This window comes from Brachionichthys hirsutus, chromosome 8 (genome assembly GCF_040956055.1).
Source record: "Brachionichthys hirsutus isolate HB-005 chromosome 8, CSIRO-AGI_Bhir_v1, whole genome shotgun sequence".
Classification (NCBI taxonomy): Eukaryota; Metazoa; Chordata; class Actinopteri; order Lophiiformes; family Brachionichthyidae; genus Brachionichthys; species Brachionichthys hirsutus.
The window spans coordinates 7,501-29,041 of record NC_090904.1 but is presented as its reverse complement, the minus strand read 5'-3'; the positions used below and the strand labels follow the sequence as shown (position 1 = coordinate 29,041).

General features: G+C 42.2%; 2 protein-coding genes and 1 pseudogene across 2 annotated transcripts; all 3 read left to right on the top strand.

Annotated features, from left to right (window-relative positions):
• Positions 1-556: 556 nt before the first annotated feature.
• On the top strand, positions 557-3,195 carry LOC137898705 (von Hippel-Lindau disease tumor suppressor-like). The gene is made up of 3 exons (XM_068742747.1): positions 557-852; positions 1,902-2,024; positions 2,336-3,195. Exons 1-3 carry the CDS (start codon positions 666-668, stop codon positions 2,527-2,529), a joined length of 504 nt encoding a protein of 167 aa, XP_068598848.1. The 5' UTR covers positions 557-665; the 3' UTR covers positions 2,530-3,195.
• Positions 3,196-4,434: 1,239 nt separating this feature from the next.
• On the top strand, positions 4,435-8,256 carry LOC137897968 (putative deoxyribonuclease TATDN2; annotated as a pseudogene).
• A 1,919-nt stretch (positions 8,257-10,175) lies between these two features.
• Positions 10,176-17,655, top strand: LOC137898646 (coiled-coil domain-containing protein 174-like). The gene is made up of 11 exons (XM_068742688.1): positions 10,176-10,247; positions 10,413-10,520; positions 15,047-15,147; positions 15,277-15,335; positions 15,419-15,563; positions 15,703-15,798; positions 16,002-16,138; positions 16,214-16,308; positions 16,403-16,532; positions 16,647-16,799; positions 17,035-17,655. Exons 1-11 carry the CDS (start codon positions 10,206-10,208, stop codon positions 17,547-17,549), a joined length of 1,581 nt encoding a protein of 526 aa, XP_068598789.1. The 5' UTR covers positions 10,176-10,205; the 3' UTR covers positions 17,550-17,655.
• Positions 17,656-21,541: the final 3,886 nt, after the last annotated feature.

Genomic DNA, 21,541 nt, shown 5'->3' with positions numbered 1-21,541 from the left:
TTGATGCAGCAACACAGTGAAAGTCCAGATGGGTAGAGACACCTAAATGAAGACAAAAACTATTCAAAGAAATGAATATAACGGGCCATGATGTTGCATGATGGTTCATTTCGGACCCCTTTATGACTTTGATTTTTTTGTGTGGCTGAATTGAATGCATATTTTACAAGATATGATTTTTTTTAAAGCCTCCATTATCAGTAAATGGGAAAATCTGGTTTTCTTTTTAATTAAACAAAAATGTGAACCTTAAGTTCAAATGTTATCACAGCATTAAGGAAGTAGGAGGGATGACAGAGTTTAGGAGAAATATAACTTTACATGAAGGTTGACATTTAGTCGCACGTGACACAAAGTTTTAAATAATATTGCACATAATTTGGGTTGTTTACTTTTCAGAAAGCTCAGAAGCAAGGAACTCTGACGAACCACTGTGGCTTGATCCACACTCTCCAGAAGATGGCGCTGAGACAACAAAAGGTTGTTTGAAAACTGCCCGAAGAAGAAGAAGAAGACTGCAATACAACGAAGAAGAGGGTAACCAACAGGAAGTGACTGTAAATAAGGCAGGAGAGATAAACAGTGTCGTTATTCTGCGCGACATCGTGTAAGGCAGCTCTGAGTTATCTTTAATCTAATCGGATTTAATCTTTAGGATTACGCCGATGCCTGCAGAAGGGGAACAGAACCTCCCCCTGGTTCGCTCCCTGAACAGTCGAACAACCATCAACGCGGTGTTTTGTAACCGGACTCTACGAGTTCTGCGGCCGCTATGGATCGATTTCCTGGGGGAGCCTCGGGCATTCGACGACCTACAGCCGGGGACGGGCCGGAAAATGACCACCTTCGTCGGTAAGTGCGTCGGGCGAAGGTTGCCAGTCATCCAGGTGGAGGTAAATTAGCACATTAAATTGTAGCTGACTTCGAGCCAACGCCTCAGCTCAGTTTGAAATGCTTTGACTTTTTCTCTGATTTATTTTGCAGGCGGAGGGATAATGTTTAAACAGGCGTTGTGTTGCACACACACACACGCACACGCACACACACACACTCATCCACATCTCACAACACCTGCATAACCAAAATGCTTTACAGCTCGTCTGACTTCAGGGTATCTCATTCAGACCAACACTCAGGCTTCACCTGAGGATACTCTGGTTAAAACCCTCTGGAATTATAGTTTTATAACACAAAAGTGTTATAAAACACAATGTTGGTCATCAATTTGTGTCTGATCCGACCCAAACATGTTGCGTGTTCTTTCAATTCATACTGCTTGATTAGTTTAAGTTTCTACTAGTTTCGGGGAACAGTAAATGCCTGTGAAATGGTCTTGGAGATACACACACACTCTTTATTCATGCATATGTAACCGAGTAAATAGAAGTACAGTTAAATCCTGCATAATGGGATTTATTTATTTTCTATTAATGTATTTGTTTTGTTTTCCTTTTATAATTACACACGTTTTTTATTTCATTTGTTTTAATGTACATCTCGGGGTATTTATGATTTGGAGTATTTTGTCCCTCCTGGCTCTCCGTCCTGCGGTTTTGCCCGAGTTCCTGGTTCCCCTCCCCCAGCGCTTCGTTTGAACACGCTGGGAGGAGCAGTCCGTGATGCCCGAGATGTGCTAATGTACATTTTTTTGTATAAATCCAGTCCAGTAAATGATGACAGAACCATCCGTGTGTGGACCTTCAAATCTGGTACACAACACAACGCCGTGACACATTCATTCATTCATCTTCTTGAAGATGAGATGATTGTAATCACTTCGTCTTCTGCCGATTCTGTGAAATAGGGGCTGTAACTTGTGCCAGCTGGCTACAGGCAGGGTGCACACTGGACGAGTCGCCAGCTCATCACTCTCTTAAATAAATGTATTTGTGGTTTCAAAGGTCACCCATGGATATTCAGAGATGCAGAGACTGATGAGCCTCTGAAGGTGAATGGCAAAGAATTATTTCTTCCTAAACCAGCAGAAAGAGGAACTGCTACATTTGCAAATATCACTTTACCAGGTAAGATTAATCAAAGGACTGAAATGTTATCTCTTTTCATCATGTGTGATTAGTTATGCTCTTATATTGTTGAGTTAAAAAGTGTAACAAGGCAATTGAGACCACATGTGAGTACATTTATGCTAGTAGTAAATTTCAAGGGAAAAAAAGGACATTTGTTTATTTTGAAATGTACTGGGAACCCCGTTCAGTTTGATGATTTAAATGGAGAACTATTTCTTCTTTATAATTTAAAACAAAAATAGTAAGAAGTTGTTTTCTGCTAAGCTTATTCCTCCACATTTAAAAAGCATCTTGTTTGGTCTGCACAGTTTACAGCCTCAAAGATCGTGCTCTTCAGGTCATTCGGCGGCTGGTACAACCTGAAAACTACAGGAGGTTGGAAATTGCACGGTGTCTCCAGGAGGAGCTGGAAGATCGTCCCAGTGTGGTGAAAGATCTCCTCTGCCTGAACCGACGAGTTGAGCAGCATCTGCTGGAGAGAATCCAAGGCCAGGAAGAATGAGGAATGAAAATGGATGTCGAAACACAAACCGCAATATAATATTCTAAACTGTTAGAAGCAACTAATACGATTGCTAATATAAACTATTAAATATGATATTTCCTGTAAAGCAGGAATTCACTCATTTTCAAATATCCTCTGTGGCAGGACAAACTAGGGAATTTATTACTGAAGAGTTTTACTGTTGACTTTTGGAGATTGTTGGCTCAATGCCCATTTGATTGTTGCTTTCCACTTTATTTTGCCATTATTTCTGGATTTTCTTGCCAAGAATGTGTTTGACGTCAACACGATATTAAGTAATCTGTACTAAACATCAAAGGTATAACAGATGCTTTATGAAGCAGAATATGTGCACATTGGGTCATGTGACTTCAGAATGGGGTAAGATCCAGTTCACTTCCGTTTCTTCCCTTTAGCGCAGCAGTTGTTTGACGTTTGCTTTGGCACTTGGCCCATGTCCTGTTGGCTTTCAGATCATTCGCACCACAGTGACACAATCGTTTGTACAGTTTTATAATGCAATCCATTTATGGTGAAAATGCCGATTGGAGAGGTTATACTTTTAATTGTTTCAATTTATAAGTTGTTCTTCCTTTATCCTGTTTCAAATTCTTGGATTTCTGTTTTGGCTCAAATACCTTATTTTTGTGGAATGAATAAATAAGACATATCTCTTATTGAACATTGTTGTGAATTGTATTGGTATTTTACCTATTTATTCGGTATCTTTAAAAGGTGATTGAGTTCTTGGTAAATGCAGAAGTGATTGTGCCGTGAGAAGCTATTTGGTGATGAAATCTGTCAGAATGAGGGAGAAGGTGCGTCTCGCATTGCGTCGTCCACATAGATATTATTTGATCTTTTCAAAGCGGGCGGCGGTTGGTAGAGTGGGTCATCCAGTGATCAGTAAACCGGTGGTTCGAATCCCAGCTCTGACATGCAGCACCTTGCATGGCAGCAGTCGCCCACTGGAGGGTGAATGGGTGGGTGAATGGGTGAATGTGAGGCCTCCTGTAAAGCGCTTTGAGCACCTATATAAGTGCAGAACGTTTACCATGTTGAATGAATTGTTCATAATTATTATTATTATCGAGCAAGAGGAGCAGTCTTTTCGTTCTAATCTAAAAGTGTTGCTATCTCTACTGTTCACGTATGCTAAGCTAATGTTTAATCCTAATGCTCACTCGCGTTTCGGACGGGACTTGATTGATCTCGCGAGAGCTCGTCTAACCGGCGTCCCGTTGTACAATGTACATTGACTCCGTTCTGGCGGTTAAATTAATGGCGCGTTGTGTTTGATGTTCTCCGCTATCGAGCCTGAGGAGGTAACTCATCCTAAACACTAACTAACTTTACGCGAGACTGGTTTTAACCCTGTTGTTGAGTCGCTGTGTGACATGACGCGCCGTTAGCTAACATTGAACTAGCTTTAATGAGATTAGCCACATCTCCATCCGGTTTAGCTTCTTAACTTGCCTTCTGCATTATTGACGAGGTGTTTGCTAAAATAAATGTAGCCGTTTTCAGTATTAATTTATCAGTTATTTGCAATGCCACGAAAACCAAACCACACAAACATTTTAAATACCTTGGTGTGTGTGTGTGTGTGTGTGTGTGTGTGTGTGTGTGTGTGTGTTGGATTAGGATCCATTATCATCTGTGTATTGGATTAGGATCATTATCTGTGTATTGGATTAGGATCATTATCTGTGTATTGGATTAGGATCATTATCTGTGTATTGGATTAGGATCATTATCTGTATTGGATTAGGATCATTATCTGTGTATTGGATTAGGATCATTATCTGTATTGGATTAGGATCATTATCTGTGTATTGGATTAGGATCATTATCTGTATTGGATTAGGATCATTATCTGTGTATTGGATTAGGATCTTAAACATGGACAACAACAGACACCGAGCTGCAGCCAGCCCGCCCACACATCGCCAGAGGGACTCGAACCCTCGGCCTGCCGGCAGCTCTCCAGGCTCCTCTGTCCTCAGGAGTCTGAGTCTGGACCCCCCAGCAGAGGAGCAGAAGTCCTCTCTGAAAGAAGACCTTCAGTGGGGAAGCTTAAGGCCAGGAAGCCCTCTGGGAAATCCTCTCTGAGTTTCATCACTACGAAGGTGAAGAACTTTTTATGTGTCGGATGTAATTCCAGATGTTCTATTTCATACCTTATGGTTTAAAAGGTGATTTATTTGTCCTGGTAGGAAACATCTGCTGCTCATTTAAGCTGCTAGACTTTTCAGAAGGCTGGCAAACGTCACCGTCTCTTTGTGACCACCATCCAGAGGACGCCTGGGGAGGGATTGGAGGCTGATGTTCCAGCTGTTGATGGCACCAAACCAGGAAACACCACTAACATTTCCAAGACGTGCCAATTTGAACCTTCACCATTGAAGACTGAGTCGCCCATCAGGGATGATGACGGTTCCTTGACCCGACCTGAAAACGAATACGAGGACGATCAGCCGACCTCCGTCTGGAAGCGTGAGGAGGCGGACTTCCCGAGTCAGCACTCGGCGCCTCCTCCAGGTGGGAGGGTGAGTCAGCTTCATGTTTACGTGTGGTGATGTTGTCTGAACCCGAATAAATCTTGCATCAGGCGTTAAAGGGTTAACGGGAGATGCTGCTGTGTGCTTCAGAGTGTACCTGCTGCAGAGGTTGAGGACTGCCACGCCCCGCTCCCTGCTTCTTGCTTCAGGCCAGAAGCTGTGGAGGACCTGCAGAGGCAGGTGTTCGTCTCGTTCCAGCAGTCCCACCCGCCAAAGAGATCCAGAATGAGGAGTGGGACCATCCGGACTACGCAGTCCCCTGTGGACCCCTTTGCCCTGCCCCTGCACTCGTACAGCAAAGCGACGCGTAGATGGTCAGATGGTAGCTCCGACACGCCCTACCCTGGTGCAGACCTGGGCCGTGGTAGAACTCCTAAAAGGTTTTCCATGGGGGCAGAACCCCCGGCTGGTTTCATAGACACCCGCTGCCACCTGGACCTGCTGTACCGGAGCAGCTTCCCCCCCGAGTTCAGGGGCTGCATCGCCGACTTCTGCAACCCACGGCTCACGAGGGAGGGGGCGCTGTGGGAGGGGCTGCTGGCCGAAGACATGGTGTGGGGGGCGTTCGGCTGCCGCCCACACTTTGCCAGTGATTACTCAACCTTTGATGAACACAACATACTGAACGCCATGCGGCACCCAAAAGCGGTGGCGTTCGGTGAGATGGGCTTGGACTACTCCCACAAGAACTCCACGGCTGCACCTCGGCAAAGAGAGGTACGTCCAGGTGCTGTGGTCCACCTGTTAAAGCTCTGAATGGACTGGTCCATCTGTTAAAGCTCTGAATGGGCTGGTCCATCTTATTTATCTGATCTGTTAAAGCTCTGAATGGGCTGGTCCATCTGTTAAAGCTCTGAATGGGCTGGTCCACCTGTTAAAGCTCTGAATGGACTGGTCCACCTGTTAAAGCTCTGAATGGGCTGGTCCATCTGTTAAAGCTCTGAATGGGCTGGTCCACCTGTTAAAGCTCTGAATGGACTGGTCCACCTGTTAAAGCTCTGAATGGACTGGTCCATCTGTTAAAGCTCTGAATGGGCTGGTCCATCTTATTCATCTGATCTGTTAAAGCTCTGAATGGGCTGGTCCATCTTATTCATCTGATCTGTTAAAGCTCTGAATGGGCTGGTCCATCTGTTAAAGCTCTGAATGGACTGGTCCATCTTATTCATCTGATCTGTTAAAGCTCTGAATGGACTGGTCCATCTGTTAAAGCTCTGAATGGACTGGTCCATCTTATTTATCTGATCTGTTAAAGCTCTGAATGGACTGGTCCATCTGTTAAAGCTCTGAATGGACTGGTCCATCTTATTCATCTGATCTGTTAAAGCTCTGAATGGACTGGCCCATCCGTTAAAGCTCTGAATGGACTGGTCCATCTTATTTATCTGATCTGTTAAAGCTCTGAATGGACTGGTCCATCTTATTCATCTGATCTGTTAAAGCTCTGAATGGACTGGTCCATCTTATTCATCTGATCCGTTAAAGCTCTGAATGGACTGGTCCATCTTATTTATCTGATCTGTTAAAGCTCTGAATGGACTGGTCCATCTTATTCATCTGACCTGTTAAAGCTCTGAATGGACTGGTCCATCTGATGTGCATGTGGAAGACCCTTGATCTCAGTCTTCTCTCAAAGTCGCTGGATGTTCCAAGGTCATCTTATAAATGGGGGGGCTTTCTCCTTCTCTGTCCTGTTCATGTTTCTTCTTCCGTTTCCTGTTTTACTGTGAAGCACTTTGGTCTCCTTCCTTGGTTGACATAAAGGGCTGTGTAAATGAACATTGATTTATTGACATATCGACGAATGGAACGATCAGATCGGTTTGTTCTGGCTTCTCTCTCGTCTGAAGGTGTTGCGGCGGCTGCGTTTAGCCGTGGCCGTGCACAAACCGCTGGTGATCCACTGTCGGGACGCAGATGAAGACTTGCTGGAGATACTGAGGAAGTGCGTCCCTCGAGATTACAAAATCCACAGGTGATTCTTCTCATTTTACCTTCAGCATGGCGTTTCAGTGAATTAGAGAATGCGTTCTGATTAAAGTTGAAAACGTATGGCTCGAACTAAATCTCATTTAAATAATTCATAATTGGTATGTTATGTTCAAAATCTATTTAATCTATTTATATTCAGTCATCACGGTGCTAATTGCTGCAAACATCTAACAACAATGATCTATCGTTAGCTTTTTTTTGATTATTTACATTTTAATCGGTACGGTAATAGCTCCACGCTTCCAGATGTTGACGCCAGGTGGCTGAACACTGAATATTCTTTATAATAAGTGATGGGTCCACAGACAGCGAGTATATTTAACATAGCAGTTAAAATGCTTCCTCTATTGTTATTAGCCTTGATTTGGGTGAAATAGTTTTCAGTTATTTCATATACTTGTATGCATTTAATTTCTGGCTTCTTTCTTCGTTACCCTGGTGGCTCGCAGGCGCTGCTTCACAAACGGCTATCCGGTCATCGAGCCCTTCCTGGCAGAGTTCCCCAACATGTATGTGGGCTTCACGGCCCTGATCACATACTTCGGTGCCAAAGAGGCCCGGGATGCTCTCAGACGGATCCCTCTGAGCCGCATCGTGTTGGAGACGGATATATAGACGGATATTTCCTGCCCAGACAGGTACCGCATGCTAAACTCCAGTTGGAGTTGCTCCAATGTTATGATTGATTTTGTCCAGTCGTCAATATTAGTAATAATTGCATGGATGTGATGTTTTCCAACCTGCTCTCTTGGTAGCTGAAGTGGTGTATTTGATCTACTGCTCTTGCATATGTAATTCTATAAGGTATAAAGACAAATTCATTAGAATAAAATAAGCAATACTTTCGTATTATGAGAATTATAAGTAATATAATAAAAGAAATGTCACTATGATCTGAAATAGATTGAAGCGATTTCTGTTAAACCTTTGGAGGAACCTTTGTTGAATTTGAAGTGCTTAAAATGTATTAAGTAATATATTGATGATGTACACAGGAAAACGGGAGTGAGGTGTGTCCTCTTCCTAACAGGTGAAAAAAGACGTGTGCAGGTTTTCCCATCCTGGAATGGGCATCCATACGCTGCAGGAGCTGAGTCTGCTGAAGGGACAGGACATGGGTACCGTCCTCACCACCGTCCGGGACAACACCGCTCACCTCTACGGCATATGAGGAAGGGCGCGGCCCTCTGACGTTCCATTGATCCTGATAGAGATGCTGTTTACCTGATACTCTTTGATGCCGCTGTTCATTATACTAAAGTACGAGGCATTGTTACTCTGTTTTACTATCATTCACATCGTTCTAACGAATGCTTGTGTTGACTGCTGCTAGGGAGTTGTTTGAAGTGAGATATTAAAACGCTTTGATGCTAATGAACGCATGAACGCACAAAGGAGCATGACTCAGATGTTCAGTGTCAGGTCCTACTGCAGTACGTTAACTCGCCTTGAAACAACCGTCTTTAACACATTGTGCATTCCTCTTTTTAATTTCTTTGAAGATGAGCTTGGTCTTCATTTTAGGGTGGTTCTGTTACCATCAGTGGATTTGTTGGTAATAGATGTGTCTCCATTTAATTTGGTTTGAAAGATGGGTTAGAAACACAAATGCTCTCCTGCCCTTGAATGAAAACGTTGGATCCGTTCGCGGCGGCGCTCGCCGTGTTCGTGGTTGTGTGCCTGCGCTTAATAAGGACTTTGATGTGTTTGACCTAGCTTGTTAAATTGTAAGAGGGAGTTTTCCAGCCCTTTTTAGGGGTTTGTTCATTTGTTTTTCCTGTGAATTAAAGAACAATGTTCAAACCTGTGATCGTCATAAACCCTCTAAACGCTCGATAACCAGCCTAACTACAATTATTAGAGTTCCTGCTTCTGTGTGCGCTTCTTGTTTTCAATCATGCAATCTAGTGCAGGCGGTTATCTCGAGATTAAAGCATGAATGAAATGTAGAACCTACCTAAAGAGGGCCAGGCCAGATGTGGAAATGGCCTGACCCGTAGTTTGGGGACCCCTGCTTAAGAGGATGTAAATGAGTTAAATCAGTAAAAAGGTTTCATGTTTATTTTCCAGTTTTATTTCTCAGGTTAGATAATCGTCACCTATTTTTGATTATAATTTCATGCTACACCTCCACCAGATATGATCATTTCTGAGTGCCAGCTCACAAGAAGTGTGTAAAACAGAAGTTATGTCGGCTCAATTTTTCAGCTAAGTTGTCTTATTTTGTCAAATTAAAACAATTTGACTGAGTGAATTATCTCAGCTACGTAGCATCAGTGCCACAATGCCACTTCACTGTGACCCAGTTCGCGATATTTGCTCCTTGAAAACAAAACAAACAAAAGATACGCCGCTAGATGGCGGTAGCGATGCCGCTAGACATTGACGTCCTAAAGAAGAAGTAGGCCAGGCTATCCCAGCAGCATTAGCATCCACTAGATGGCGGTAGCAATGTCGCTAGACAATGACGTCCTAAAGAAGAAGTAGGCCAGGCTATCGCAGCAGCATTAGCATCCACTAGATGGCGGTAGCGATGCCGCTAGACAATGAAGTCCTAAAGAAGAAGTAGGCCAGGCTATCCCAGCAGCATTAGCATCCGCTAGATGGCGGTAGCGATGTCGCTAGACAATGAAGTCCTAAAGAAGAAGTAGGCCAGGCTATCGCAGCAGCATTAGCATCCGCTAGATGGCGGTAGCGATGTCGCTAGACAATGAAGTCCTAAAGAAGAAGTAGGCCAGGCTATCGCAGCAGCATTAGCATCCGCTAGATGGCGGTAGCGATGTCGCTAGACAATGAAGTCCTAAAGAAGAAGTAGGCCAGGCTATCGCAGCAGCATTAGCATCCGCTAGATGGCGGTAGCGATGTCGCTAGACAATGACGTCCTAAAGAAGAAGTAGGCCAGGCTATCGCAGCAGCATTAGCATCCGCTAGATGGCGGTAGCGATGTCGCTAGACAATGACGTCCTAAAGAAGAAGTAGGCCAGGCTATCCCAGCAGCATTAGCATCCGCTAGATGGCGGTAGCGATGTCGCTAGACAATGAAGTCCTAAAGAAGAAGTAGGCCAGGCTATCGCAGCAGCATTAGCGTCGAGTTGATGGTGTAGAAAATAACGAGTAAATATGGATAGAAGGAAGAAACCCTTCGCCGTGACTGCTTCGTCGGTGAGTTACGTTGGGAAGCAAACGTTTTATTGATCAGCTAACAGCTAGCATTAGCTGTCGGGCTATATTACTAGCATACAAAGTCAGCTGTAGTGATGAACTACGGAGACGTCGTTTACACTTAATTCTTTAATTTGTATTTCGGTCATATCGTGTTTCTTACAGCTGGTGGACCTCAAAGCTGAGCTGTACAGAAAACAGGAACAATTCAAGCAGGAAAAACTCCGACAAGATGACGCTGGTGCCGGAGTAGCACCAAAAGCCAAAGTCAAGGTAGAGCGAGCTAAATGAAGTATTCCCGTTGTTGTTGTTGTTGTTGTTGTTGTTGTTGAAGTGTCACTAACTAGTGAATTATTCCTGTTGTTGAAGTGTCACTAACTAGTGAAGTATTCCTGTTGTTGTTGTTGAAGTGTCACTAACTAGTGAAGTATTCCTGTTGTTGAAGACGTCACTAACTAGTGAAGTATTCCTGTTGTTGTTGTTGAAGTGTCACTAACTAGTGAAGTATTCCTGTTGTTGTTGAAGACGTTACTAACTAGTGAAGTATTCCCGTTGTTGTTGTTGTTGTTGAAGTGTCACTAACTAGTGAAGTATTCCTGTTGTTGAAGTGTCACTAACTAGTGAAGTATTCCTGTTGTTGTTGTTGAAGTGTCACTAACTAGTGAAGTATTCCTGTTGTTGTTGAAGACGTTACTAACTAGTGAAGTATTCCCGTTGTTGTTGTTGTTGTTGAAGTGTCACTAACTAGTGAAGTATTCCTGTTGTTTTTGTTGAAGTGTCACTAACTAGTGAAGTATTCCCGTTGTTGTTGAAGTGTCACTAACTAGTGAAGTATTCCCGTTGTTGTTGAAGTGTCACTAACTAGTGAAGTATTCCCGTTGTTGTTGTTGAAGTGTCACTAACTAGTGAAGTATTCCCATTGTTGTTGAAGTGTCACTAACTAGTGAAGTATTCCCGTTGTTGTTGTTGAAGTGTCACTAACTAGTGAAGTATTCCCGTTGCTGATGAAGTGTCACTAACTAGTGAAGTATTCCCGTTGTTGTTGTTGTTGAAGTGTCACTAACTAGTGAAGTATTCCTGTTGTTGTTGTTGAAGTATCACTAACTAGTGAAGTATTCCCATTGTTGTTGAAGTGTCACTAACTAGTGAAGTATTCCCGTTGTTGTTGAAGTGTCACTAACTAGTGAAGTATTTCCGTTGTTGTTGTTGAAGTGTCACTAACTAGTGAAGTATTCCCGTTGTTGAAGTGTCACTAACTAGTGAAGTATTCCTGTTGTTGTTGAAGACGTTACTAACTAGTGAAGTATTCCCGTTGTTGTTGTTGTTGTTGAAGTGTCACTAACTAGTGAAGTATTCCTGTTGTTGTTGTTGAAGTGTCACTAACTAGTGAAGTATTCCCGTTGTTGTTGTTGTTGTTGAAGTGTCACTAACTAGTGAAGTATTCCCGTTGTTGTTGTTGAAGTGTCACTAACTAGTGAAGTATTCCCGTTGTTGTTGTTGAAGTGTCACTAACTAGTGAAGTATTCCCGTTGTTGTTGAAGTGTCACTAACTAGTGAAGTATTCCCGTTGTTGTTGAAGTGTCACTAACTAGTGAAGTATTCCCGTTGTTGTTGAAGTGTCACTAACTAGTGAAGTATTCCCGTTGTTGTTGAAGTGTCACTAACTAGTGAAGTATTCCCGTTGTTGTTGAAGTGTCACTAACTAGTGAAGTATTCCCGTTGTTGTTGAAGTGTCACTAACTAGTGAAGTATTCCCGTTGTTGTTGAAGTGTCACTAACTAGTGAAGTATTCCCGTTGTTGTTGAAGTGTCACTAACTAGTGAAGTATTCCCGTTGTTGTTGAAGTGTCACTAACTAGTGAAGTATTCCCGTTGTTGTTGAAGTGTCACTAACTAGTGAAGTATTCCCGTTGTTGTTGAAGTGTCACTAACTAGTGAAGTATTCCCGTTGTTGTTGAAGTGTCACTAACTAGTGAAGTATTCCCGTTGTTGTTGAAGTGTCACTAACTAGTGAAGTATTCCCGTTGTTGTTGAAGTGTCACTAACTAGTGAAGTATTCCCGTTGTTGTTGAAGTGTCACTAACTAGTGAAGTATTCCCGTTGTTGTTGAAGTGTCACTAACTAGTGAAGTATTCCCGTTGTTGTTGAAGTGTCACTAACTAGTGAAGTATTCCCGTTGTTGTTGAAGTGTCACTAACTAGTGAAGTATTCCCGTTGCTGATGAAGTGTCACTAACTAGTGAAGTATTCCCGTTGTTGTTGTTGTTGAAGTGTCACTAACTAGTGAAGTATTCCTGTTGTTGTTGTTGAAGTATCACTAACTAGTGAAGTATTCCCATTGTTGTTGAAGTGTCACTAACTAGTGAAGTATTCCCGTTGTTGTTGAAGTGTCACTAACTAGTGAAGTATTTCCGTTGTTGTTGTTGAAGTGTCACTAACTAGTGAAGTATTCCCGTTGTTGAAGTGTCACTAACTAGTGAAGTATTCCTGTTGTTGTTGAAGACGTTACTAACTAGTGAAGTATTCCCGTTGTTGTTGTTGTTGTTGAAGTGTCACTAACTAGTGAAGTATTCCTGTTGTTGTTGTTGAAGTGTCACTAACTAGTGAAGTATTCCCGTTGTTGTTGTTGTTGTTGAAGTGTCACTAACTAGTGAAGTATTCCCGTTGTTGTTGTTGAAGTGTCACTAACTAGTGAAGTATTCCCGTTGTTGTTGTTGAAGTGTCACTAACTAGTGAAGTATTCCCGTTGTTGTTGAAGTGTCACTAACTAGTGAAGTATTCCCGTTGTTGTTGAAGTGTCACTAACTAGTGAAGTATTCCCGTTGTTGTTGAAGTGTCACTAACTAGTGAAGTATTCCCGTTGTTGTTGAAGTGTCACTAACTAGTGAAGTATTCCCGTTGTTGTTGAAGTGTCACTAACTAGTGAAGTATTCCCGTTGTTGTTGAAGTGTCACTAACTAGTGAAGTATTCCCGTTGTTGTTGAAGTGTCACTAACTAGTGAAGTATTCCCGTTGTTGTTGAAGTGTCACTAACTAGTGAAGTATTTCCGTTGTTGTTGTTGAAGTGTCACTAACTAGTGAAGTATTCCCGTTGTTGAAGTGTCACTAACTAGTGAAGTATTCCTGTTGTTGTTGAAGACGTTACTAACTAGTGAAGTATTCCCGTTGTTGTTGTTGTTGTTGAAGTGTCACTAACTAGTGAAGTATTCCTGTTGTTGTTGTTGAAGTGTCACTAACTAGTGAAGTATTCCCGTTGTTGAAGTGTCACTAACTAGTGAAGTATTCCTGTTGTTGTTGTTGAAGTGTCACTAACTAGTGAAGTATTCCTGTTGTTGAAGACGTCACTAACTAGTGAAGTATTCCTGTTGTTGTTGTTGAAGTGTCACTAACTAGTGAAGTATTCCTGTTGTTGTTGAAGACGTTACTAACTAGTGAAGTATTCCCGTTGTTGTTGTTGTTGTTGAAGTGTCACTAACTAGTGAAGTATTCCTGTTGTTGAAGTGTCACTAACTAGTGAAGTATTCCTGTTGTTGTTGTTGAAGTGTCACTAACTAGTGAAGTATTCCTGTTGTTGTTGAAGACGTTACTAACTAGTGAAGTATTCCCGTTGTTGTTGTTGTTGTTGAAGTGTCACTAACTAGTGAAGTATTCCCGTTGTTGTTGTTGAAGTGTCACTAACTAGTGAAGTATTCCCGTTGTTGTTGAAGTGTCACTAACTAGTGAAGTATTCCCGTTGTTGTTGAAGTGTCACTAACTAGTGAAGTATTCCCGTTGTTGTTGAAGTGTCACTAACTAGTGAAGTATTCCCGTTGTTGTTGAAGTGTCACTAACTAGTGAAGTATTCCCGTTGTTGTTGAAGTGTCACTAACTAGTGAAGTATTCCCGTTGCTGATGAAGTGTCACTAACTAGTGAAGTATTCCCGTTGTTGTTGTTGTTGTTGAAGTGTCACTAACTAGTGAAGTATTCCTGTTGTTGTTGTTGAAGTGTCACTAACTAGTGAAGTATTCCCGTTGCTGATGAAGTGTCACTAACTAGTGAAGTATTCCCGTTGTTGTTGTTGAAGTGTCACTAACTAGTGAAGTATTCCCGTTGTTGTTGAAGTATCACTAACTAGTGAAGTATTCCCATTGTTGTTGAAGTGTCACTAACTAGTGAAGTATTCCCGTTGTTGTTGAAGTGTCACTAACTAGTGAAGTATTTCCGTTGTTGTTGTTGAAGTGTCACTAACTAGTGAAGTATTCCCGTTGTTGAAGTGTCACTAACTAGTGAAGTATTCCTGTTGTTGTTGAAGACGTTACTAACTAGTGAAGTATTCCCGTTGTTGAAGTGTCACTAACTAGTGAAGTATTCCTGTTGTTGTTGAAGTGTCACTAACTAGTGAAGTATTCCCGTTGTTGTTGAAGTGTCACTAACTAGTGAAGTATTCCCGTTGTTGTTGTTGAAGTGTCACTAACTAGTGAAGTATTCCCGTTGTTGTTGTTGAAGTGTCACTAACTAGTGAAGTATTCCTGTTGTTGTTGTTGAAGTGTCACTAACTAGTGAAGTATTCCCGTTGTTGTTGAAGTGTCACTAACTAGTGAAGTATTCCCGTTGTTGTTGTTGAAGTGTCACTAACTAGTGAAGTATTCCCGTTGTTGTTGTTGAAGTGTCACTAACTAGTGAAGTATTCCCGTTGTTGTTGAAGTGTCACTAACTAGTGAAGTATTCCCGTTGTTGTTGAAGTGTCACTAACTAGTGAAGTATTCCCGTTGTTGTTGAAGTGTCACTAACTAGTGAAGTAACTAGCTGTCCTGTCTGTAGAAACCAAATGTCTGGAGCAAACAGAACGCTGGCATTTCAGCAAGAGCTGAGAAAGATGCGGAGCAGCTGGCCGAGGAGCAGAGCAGCCTGGATACGGCAAAGTGAGTGATGATGATGATGCTGAATATATTCATTAGGTAGAATGTTAGTACAGTCAAACACCCGTCGTGGAGTAGATTCACTGTCATGGCGACCGATCCCCTCATTCTTCATTTGTGTTCATACAATAGACGGAAGCTGGAGGAGAAGGCCAAACTCTACGAGCAAATGATCAAAGGAGACTTTCCAGGTTCTTTGACTAGAAACCACATCTTTGCATTCGTAGGAAGACACTTGTTAATTTTGTAGTAAATTTGTCCTGTACATTTTTAGATGAAGAGACGGAAGGACTGTTCCTGGTTGACTTCACCCAGAAGATCATTGACAAAAAGAGAGAAACGCTTGTTCAGGTGGAAAGAGAGGATGAGGAAAGAGACAAATCTCCTGTCCCACCTCCTCAAAATCCCGATGACGAATGGTAACATTATTTATTTCTGCCTTGTATATGTCAACTACCGGTATATGTATGATGAAACTGACTGATTGAAGTTAATTTATTACTAATCTCAAGGGAAACTGAAACATATGTTTCCTGCTTGTGCATTGTTTCGCTGAAGGGTGGATTACGTGGACGCATTGGGACGATCTCGAAGATGCATGAAGAAAGACCTGCCGGGTTTTAAACAAATGGACCAAGACCTTCAAGGGAATCGGTAAAAAGGACAAAAACTTAAAGCTTCTTTCAAAGACAAGTCAAAATACCTTTATTGTCATTATTCTAAGAACAACTTGTTTCAACTAAAGAACAACAATTCTTTACAATGTTATTCTAAAGAATTTAACACTACTCTTTAAATTGGAAACTGGACGTTGACAATAGACAAAAGCGTCTCTTTTGGATATGTCTTTCATTTAGAATAGCCTCATTGGACAAGACCTTACTCTCAGAAGACATGCGGCGAGAGCTGCAGCGGCTGGAGTGGGAGAAGGAGGAAGAGGAGGCTATGAAGAGGCCTGTTGGACCGATCCACTATGAAGATATCAGGGGACAAGGTCTGAATGTCTCCACACTCATCCAAAATGAGGATGTTTCATTGTGTTAATTCTTGCAATGCTATTTTGTCTCAGAGGCTCGCGACCTTGGTGTGGGCTACTTCTCCTTCTCTCAGGATGAAGAGCGTCGCAGAAAGCAGAGGGAAACCCTGGATATGCTCAGAGATCAGGTGAGCTATTGATAACTGGACGGATGAATTCATCTGAAGCATTTGTCTTCGTTTATATTCGTATAATCCGTTTTTGTCTGTCCTCGTCTTTCAGACAACAGAGCAGCGCACTAAGAGGGAACAGCTGAAAGATAAGAGGCAGGCCATGCTGCGGGCCCGGCTGGCCAAGGTGAAGCAGAGGAAGAGGAGGAAGGCCAATCTGGATGGGCTGGAGGGCGATGAAGGTTAGACATCCATTTAATATTATAGATGGCTATATTTTTGTATTACATATATTTCCGTGCTGCAGTTCAATGATCCATTGAATGCTAATGAGGGATTACCTTTAATGGTTCTAGGAGAGGTGGGGGAAGGTGAGTTAGTAGGACCCTCGTCTCCACCTGAGGACTTATCAGTGGTTACCACAGTGAAGAAGGTGGAGGTAGAGATCCAGGTGAGGAGGGACACCAAACCAGGAGTTCCTCATGTCAGAGAATGGGACAGAGGAAAAGGTGAGTGTTATTATTTAAAGCTTTTTTTATTATATATTTTAATCAATGTTCTCACACTGTCAGTTAAAACGTGAGCCTTTTATCTGATCATCATTTCTGCCAAAATGTTACATATTTCATTTTGAGTCAGTCTTTGTAAAGGATCGTCCAGTAGCCAGTAACAGCATGAGCTGAGATCATCTCTCGTTTTAAAGTGCCATTTAACACATTAACGCGTTTTTACACTCTCTTCCAGAGTTTATGTTTAGTGAGTGGAAATCTCGGCGTCGTGAGGAGCGAGATTCAGAGTTCGCTCCTCCCGGTGCATACTTTGCTGAGAAGAGACAAAAGCCAGAGAAGACTAAAACTCAGGAGAGTAAATGTAAGACGTCCTTCGAGTGGTCCAAAGGCACAGGAGGCTTCTCTGAAAGCAAGGAGGAACTGGAGACGCATCCCGAAACCACTGCCCCACCCCCACAGCCGCAGCCAAATCGTCCACCGACGTCTTTGCCCTCAGACCTCCCGGTGGATTCGGCTCCGATGTCTGCTCCTTTCATTCCCTGTTATCCACCTCCTCCGTTTCCCCCTCCGTTTCCTCCTCAGTTTGCTGGAGCACCTCACCTGCTTCCTCCTTTTCCCCTGCAGTATTTGACCCAGTGTCCACCCCAGTGTCCCCCCCAGCAGCCCCCCCAAGCAGCAGAGTGTCATCAGGCCCAGCAGCCTGCGGGGAGTCTAGACGATATGCTCTCCTTCTACAGGAACTCTTCCTGAGCGCTCGGATATCGTGTTTGCTTTGCAGCTAATTGTGAATAAAGCAGAGAAACAAAAAAACTCAATGTCCCAGCGCTTGTAGTTTTATCAGGTAATAAATATTACATATCAGGAATTGAGTTCTGACTTCTGTTCTTTTTGACTCTTTATTTAAATACAAATGTAGTTTTGGTACGTACGAAGACGTAACGTTGTGAAGTATTGACGTACAGGTATCCACCAGGTGGTACTCAGTGTTGGGCAAGTTACTCAAGATCAGTAATATTACTAGTTACATTCCCGACACTGGAGGTACTGTACGCCTTCATGGTGACACCAAGGAAGGGAAGCACACTACCAGTTAACTCAAGTATGATTTACCTATTCAAAGATTGCCTTTAAAGTAATTAATCAAAAATAGATAAAGATTATCAGGTAGTTCAAAAGAAAGAAAAATATACAGTACTTCTTATTCCTGAGAGTTAAACTGGAATTTCTCAACCACTTACTGATCATTAAAGAATACAGCGTATCATTTCAAAATGTATAAAACATCTTTTGTAATGGTGTAAATGCGTTTAGACGAGAGGTTTGCCATTTCACTAAGTAATCATTTACTCTCATTTCTGATTAATGAGCTCTGGAATCTCATTTCCTTCTTTGATGATTGATTTTCAGGCAGTGCTTAAACGTGATCTATGGATGACCACAGCTGACCCAAACACCCTGGTGCTCCGCATCGCTCCCTCCCCGTCCTCCCAACGGGGCAGTTGGAAACTCGATTGAAAATAAGCGTAGACATTTTTGTCATGTCCTTTGCCGTGTAAATACAATATCTAAGGTAGATAACACTTAACAGGAAGCTATTGATCCTCAGCCGTACATGATGCTGATAGAGATCGTTTGAATCGACTAATCTGAAATGAAGATGAATTACCGGTAATAACGACTCGCCACTCCAACTCTCAGAAGTCCTTACAGATACTTGCTGAATCTACCAACAGGTGTTTTCTACCTGAGGTTTCCTGAGCCAGAATAGCATCACCTGGTCCTATAGAGGACAGAGCCTTCATCATTCTGCTCTCCCTCCTCTGCTGCCTCATTCGTTTCAGATTTCTCATTTTTAAAGCATTTTCTCTCATTTATTACTGTTTATTGTGACACGAGTCGTAAATTCCTTTACTTGCAGGTAGAAGCAAATAATCAATCATACATTCTGCCTACTCAATGATGCATTCAGTTATTTGTGCTCAACCATAGAAATAATTAACAGCTGAGGCCAAAATATATCAATGCCTAAATTGTATTAAAAAAGGAAAACCCTAAACAGAAGAGTTGTGTGAAGCTGATAACAATAAAGGTTTTATGGCACAATAGACATAAAATTAAATAAAAGAGTAATAAATGGAGCAAAGAGGTGAGTACAGAAAACAAACGGTGATGGAGAGGCTTGAAGAATAATACTTTATGTACCAAGACGACGGAAACAAGACCGCAAGGGCTTTTTAGAAATGCTCCTCTTAGGCAGGATGTGTGACTGTACTTGTACTGTAATACATGCTACTGTGTGACTGTACTTGTACTGTAATACATGCTATTGTGTGACTGTACTTGTACTGTGATACATGCTACTGTTTGACTGTACTTGTACTGTAATACATGCTACTGTTTGACTGTACTTGTACTGTAATACATGCTACAGTTTGACTGTACTTGTACTGTGATACATGCTACTGTTTGACTGTACTTGTACTGTAATACATGCTACTGTGTGACTGTACTTGTACTGTAATACATGCTACAGTTTGACTGTACTTGTACTGTGATACATGCTACTGTTTGACTGTACTTGTACTGTAATACATGCTACTGTGTGACTGTACTTGTACTGTAATACATGCTACAGTTTGACTGTACTTGTACTGTGATACATGCTACTGTTTGACTGTACTTGTACTGTAATACATGCTACTGTTTGACTGTACTTGTACTGTGATACATGCTACTGTGTGACTGTACTTGTACTCTAACATTCTATCTAATATCAATCAAATCTTTATTTGCGGACACAATGGTCCAATTGAAAAGCACACATAACATTCACAACATTTACAACGTTTACACAGTAAACACAGTAATCCTATAATAACATCAGGTACCAATGACACCAAATACCTAAGTTAAACTTGACAGCAAGTTAATAAATATATTCATCATCATCATCAAGGGACGGACTCTGCCAAATCAATGTTACACCTTTACACCTGCCCTAAATCGATAAATAGACAAATACACACGCTGCAACTCTGGGAATCTGGAGTCTTCTCAAAAGTTCTCCCAAGGAAATCAAGAAGTTATTTCCCAAGTGGATCAGACATTCCTTTAAGAGCCCCTAAAAGCATCTTTTATATAATCTTACCGGCACATTAAAAGTAACGATATATAATCTAGACAGATTAACAGGACCGCAATAAAAATAGGACAACCTCGTTGGGTCACGTGTGCGTGTGCGTGTGGCAGGTAAACGTCATAGCTCTGGCGATGCGCGCGGGCGCGCGCGCCATACTTCCTTAAACGACGGAGTCAGAACGAAGAGAAAAAGCAACTTCCGTCGAGCTGCGGTGGAAAGAAGGAGTGCGCGGGACCGAGTGCGCGGGACCGAGCGTGCGGGTCCGAGTGCGCGGGACCGAGTGCGCGGGACGAGGTGAGTCGCATTATTTTAGAAGCGTTCTGTCTTTAGGTTCAAAGACCCAACAGCCCCCCCCCCCCCCCTGCTTTCATCAGGGGGGGGGGGGCTGTTCCTCTTTCCGACTCAACACGACATTAATGTCGACTGAGCGTTCTGACGTTCAGGAGCCGCGTTCACGTTCAGGAGCCGCGTTCACGTTCAGGAGCCGCGTTCACGCAATAGATAGATATCAATCGAAGGCAGATTCAGGATGGATCAGTCGACAGAACTAAACTGTCATCACCGACGGTTCCTCTGCTGAAAGTCATGAAATGTACAGGAAGTAGCCTGTATCATGAAATGTACAGGAAGTAGCCTGTATAATGAAATGTACAGGAAGTAGCCTGTATCATGAAATGTACAGGAAGTAGCCTGTATAATGAAATGTACAGGAAGTAGCCTGTATAATGAAATATCCAGGAAGTAGCCTGTATCATGAAATGTACAGGAAGTAGCCTGTATAATGAAATATCCAGGAAGTAGCCTGTATCATGAAATGTACAGGAAGTAGCCTGTATAATGAAATGTCCAGGAAGTAGCCTGTATCATGAAATGTACAGGAAGTAGCCTGTATAATGAAATGTACAGGAAGTAGCCTGTATCATGAAATGTACCGGAAGTAGCCTGTATCATGAAATGTACAGAAAGTAGCCTGTATCATGAAATGTCCAGGAAGTAGCCTGTATCATGAAATGTACAGGAAGTAGCCTGTATAATGAAATGTACAGGAAGTAGCCTGTATCATGAAATGTCCAGGAAGTAGCCTGTATAATGAAATGTACAGAAAGTAGCCTGTATCATGAAATGTACAGGAAGTAGCCTGTATCATGAAATGTCCAGGAAGTAGCCTGTATAATGAAATGTCCAGGAAGTAGCCTGTATCATGAAATGTACAGGAAGTAGCCTGTATAATGAAATGTACAGGAAGTAGCCTGTATCATGAAATGTACCGGAAGTAGCCTGTATCATGAAATGTACAGAAAGTAGCCTGTATCATGAAATGTCCAGGAAGTAGCCTGTATCATGAAATGTACAGGAAGTAGCCTGTATAATGAAATGTACAGGAAGTAGCCTGTATCATGAAATGTACCGGAAGTAGCCTGTATCATGAAATGTACAGAAAGTAGCCTGTATAATGAAATGTCCAGGAAGTAGCCTGTATCATGAAATGTCCAGGAAGTAGCCTGTATCATGAAATGTACAGGAAGTAGCCTGTATAATGAAATGTCCAGGAAGTAGCCTGTATAATGAAATGTACAGGAAGTAGCCTGTATAATGAAATGTC

Excerpts from the sequence above, each read along its gene's own strand:
- LOC137898705 (XM_068742747.1), top strand. The coding sequence starts at position 666 with ATGCCTGCAGAAGGGGAACAGAACCTCCCCCTGGTTCGCTCCCTGAAC. Across the intron at positions 853-1,901 it reads GAAAATGACCACCTTCGTCG|GTCACCCATGGATATTCAGA; the intron begins GTAAGTGCGTCG and ends GTGGTTTCAAAG. Across the intron at positions 2,025-2,335 it reads TGCAAATATCACTTTACCAG|TTTACAGCCTCAAAGATCGT; the intron begins GTAAGATTAATC and ends TGGTCTGCACAG.
- LOC137898646 (XM_068742688.1), top strand. The coding sequence starts at position 10,206 with ATGGATAGAAGGAAGAAACCCTTCGCCGTGACTGCTTCGTCG. Across the intron at positions 16,309-16,402 it reads TGGATATGCTCAGAGATCAG|ACAACAGAGCAGCGCACTAA; the intron begins GTGAGCTATTGA and ends CTCGTCTTTCAG. Across the intron at positions 16,800-17,034 it reads AGAATGGGACAGAGGAAAAG|AGTTTATGTTTAGTGAGTGG; the intron begins GTGAGTGTTATT and ends ACTCTCTTCCAG.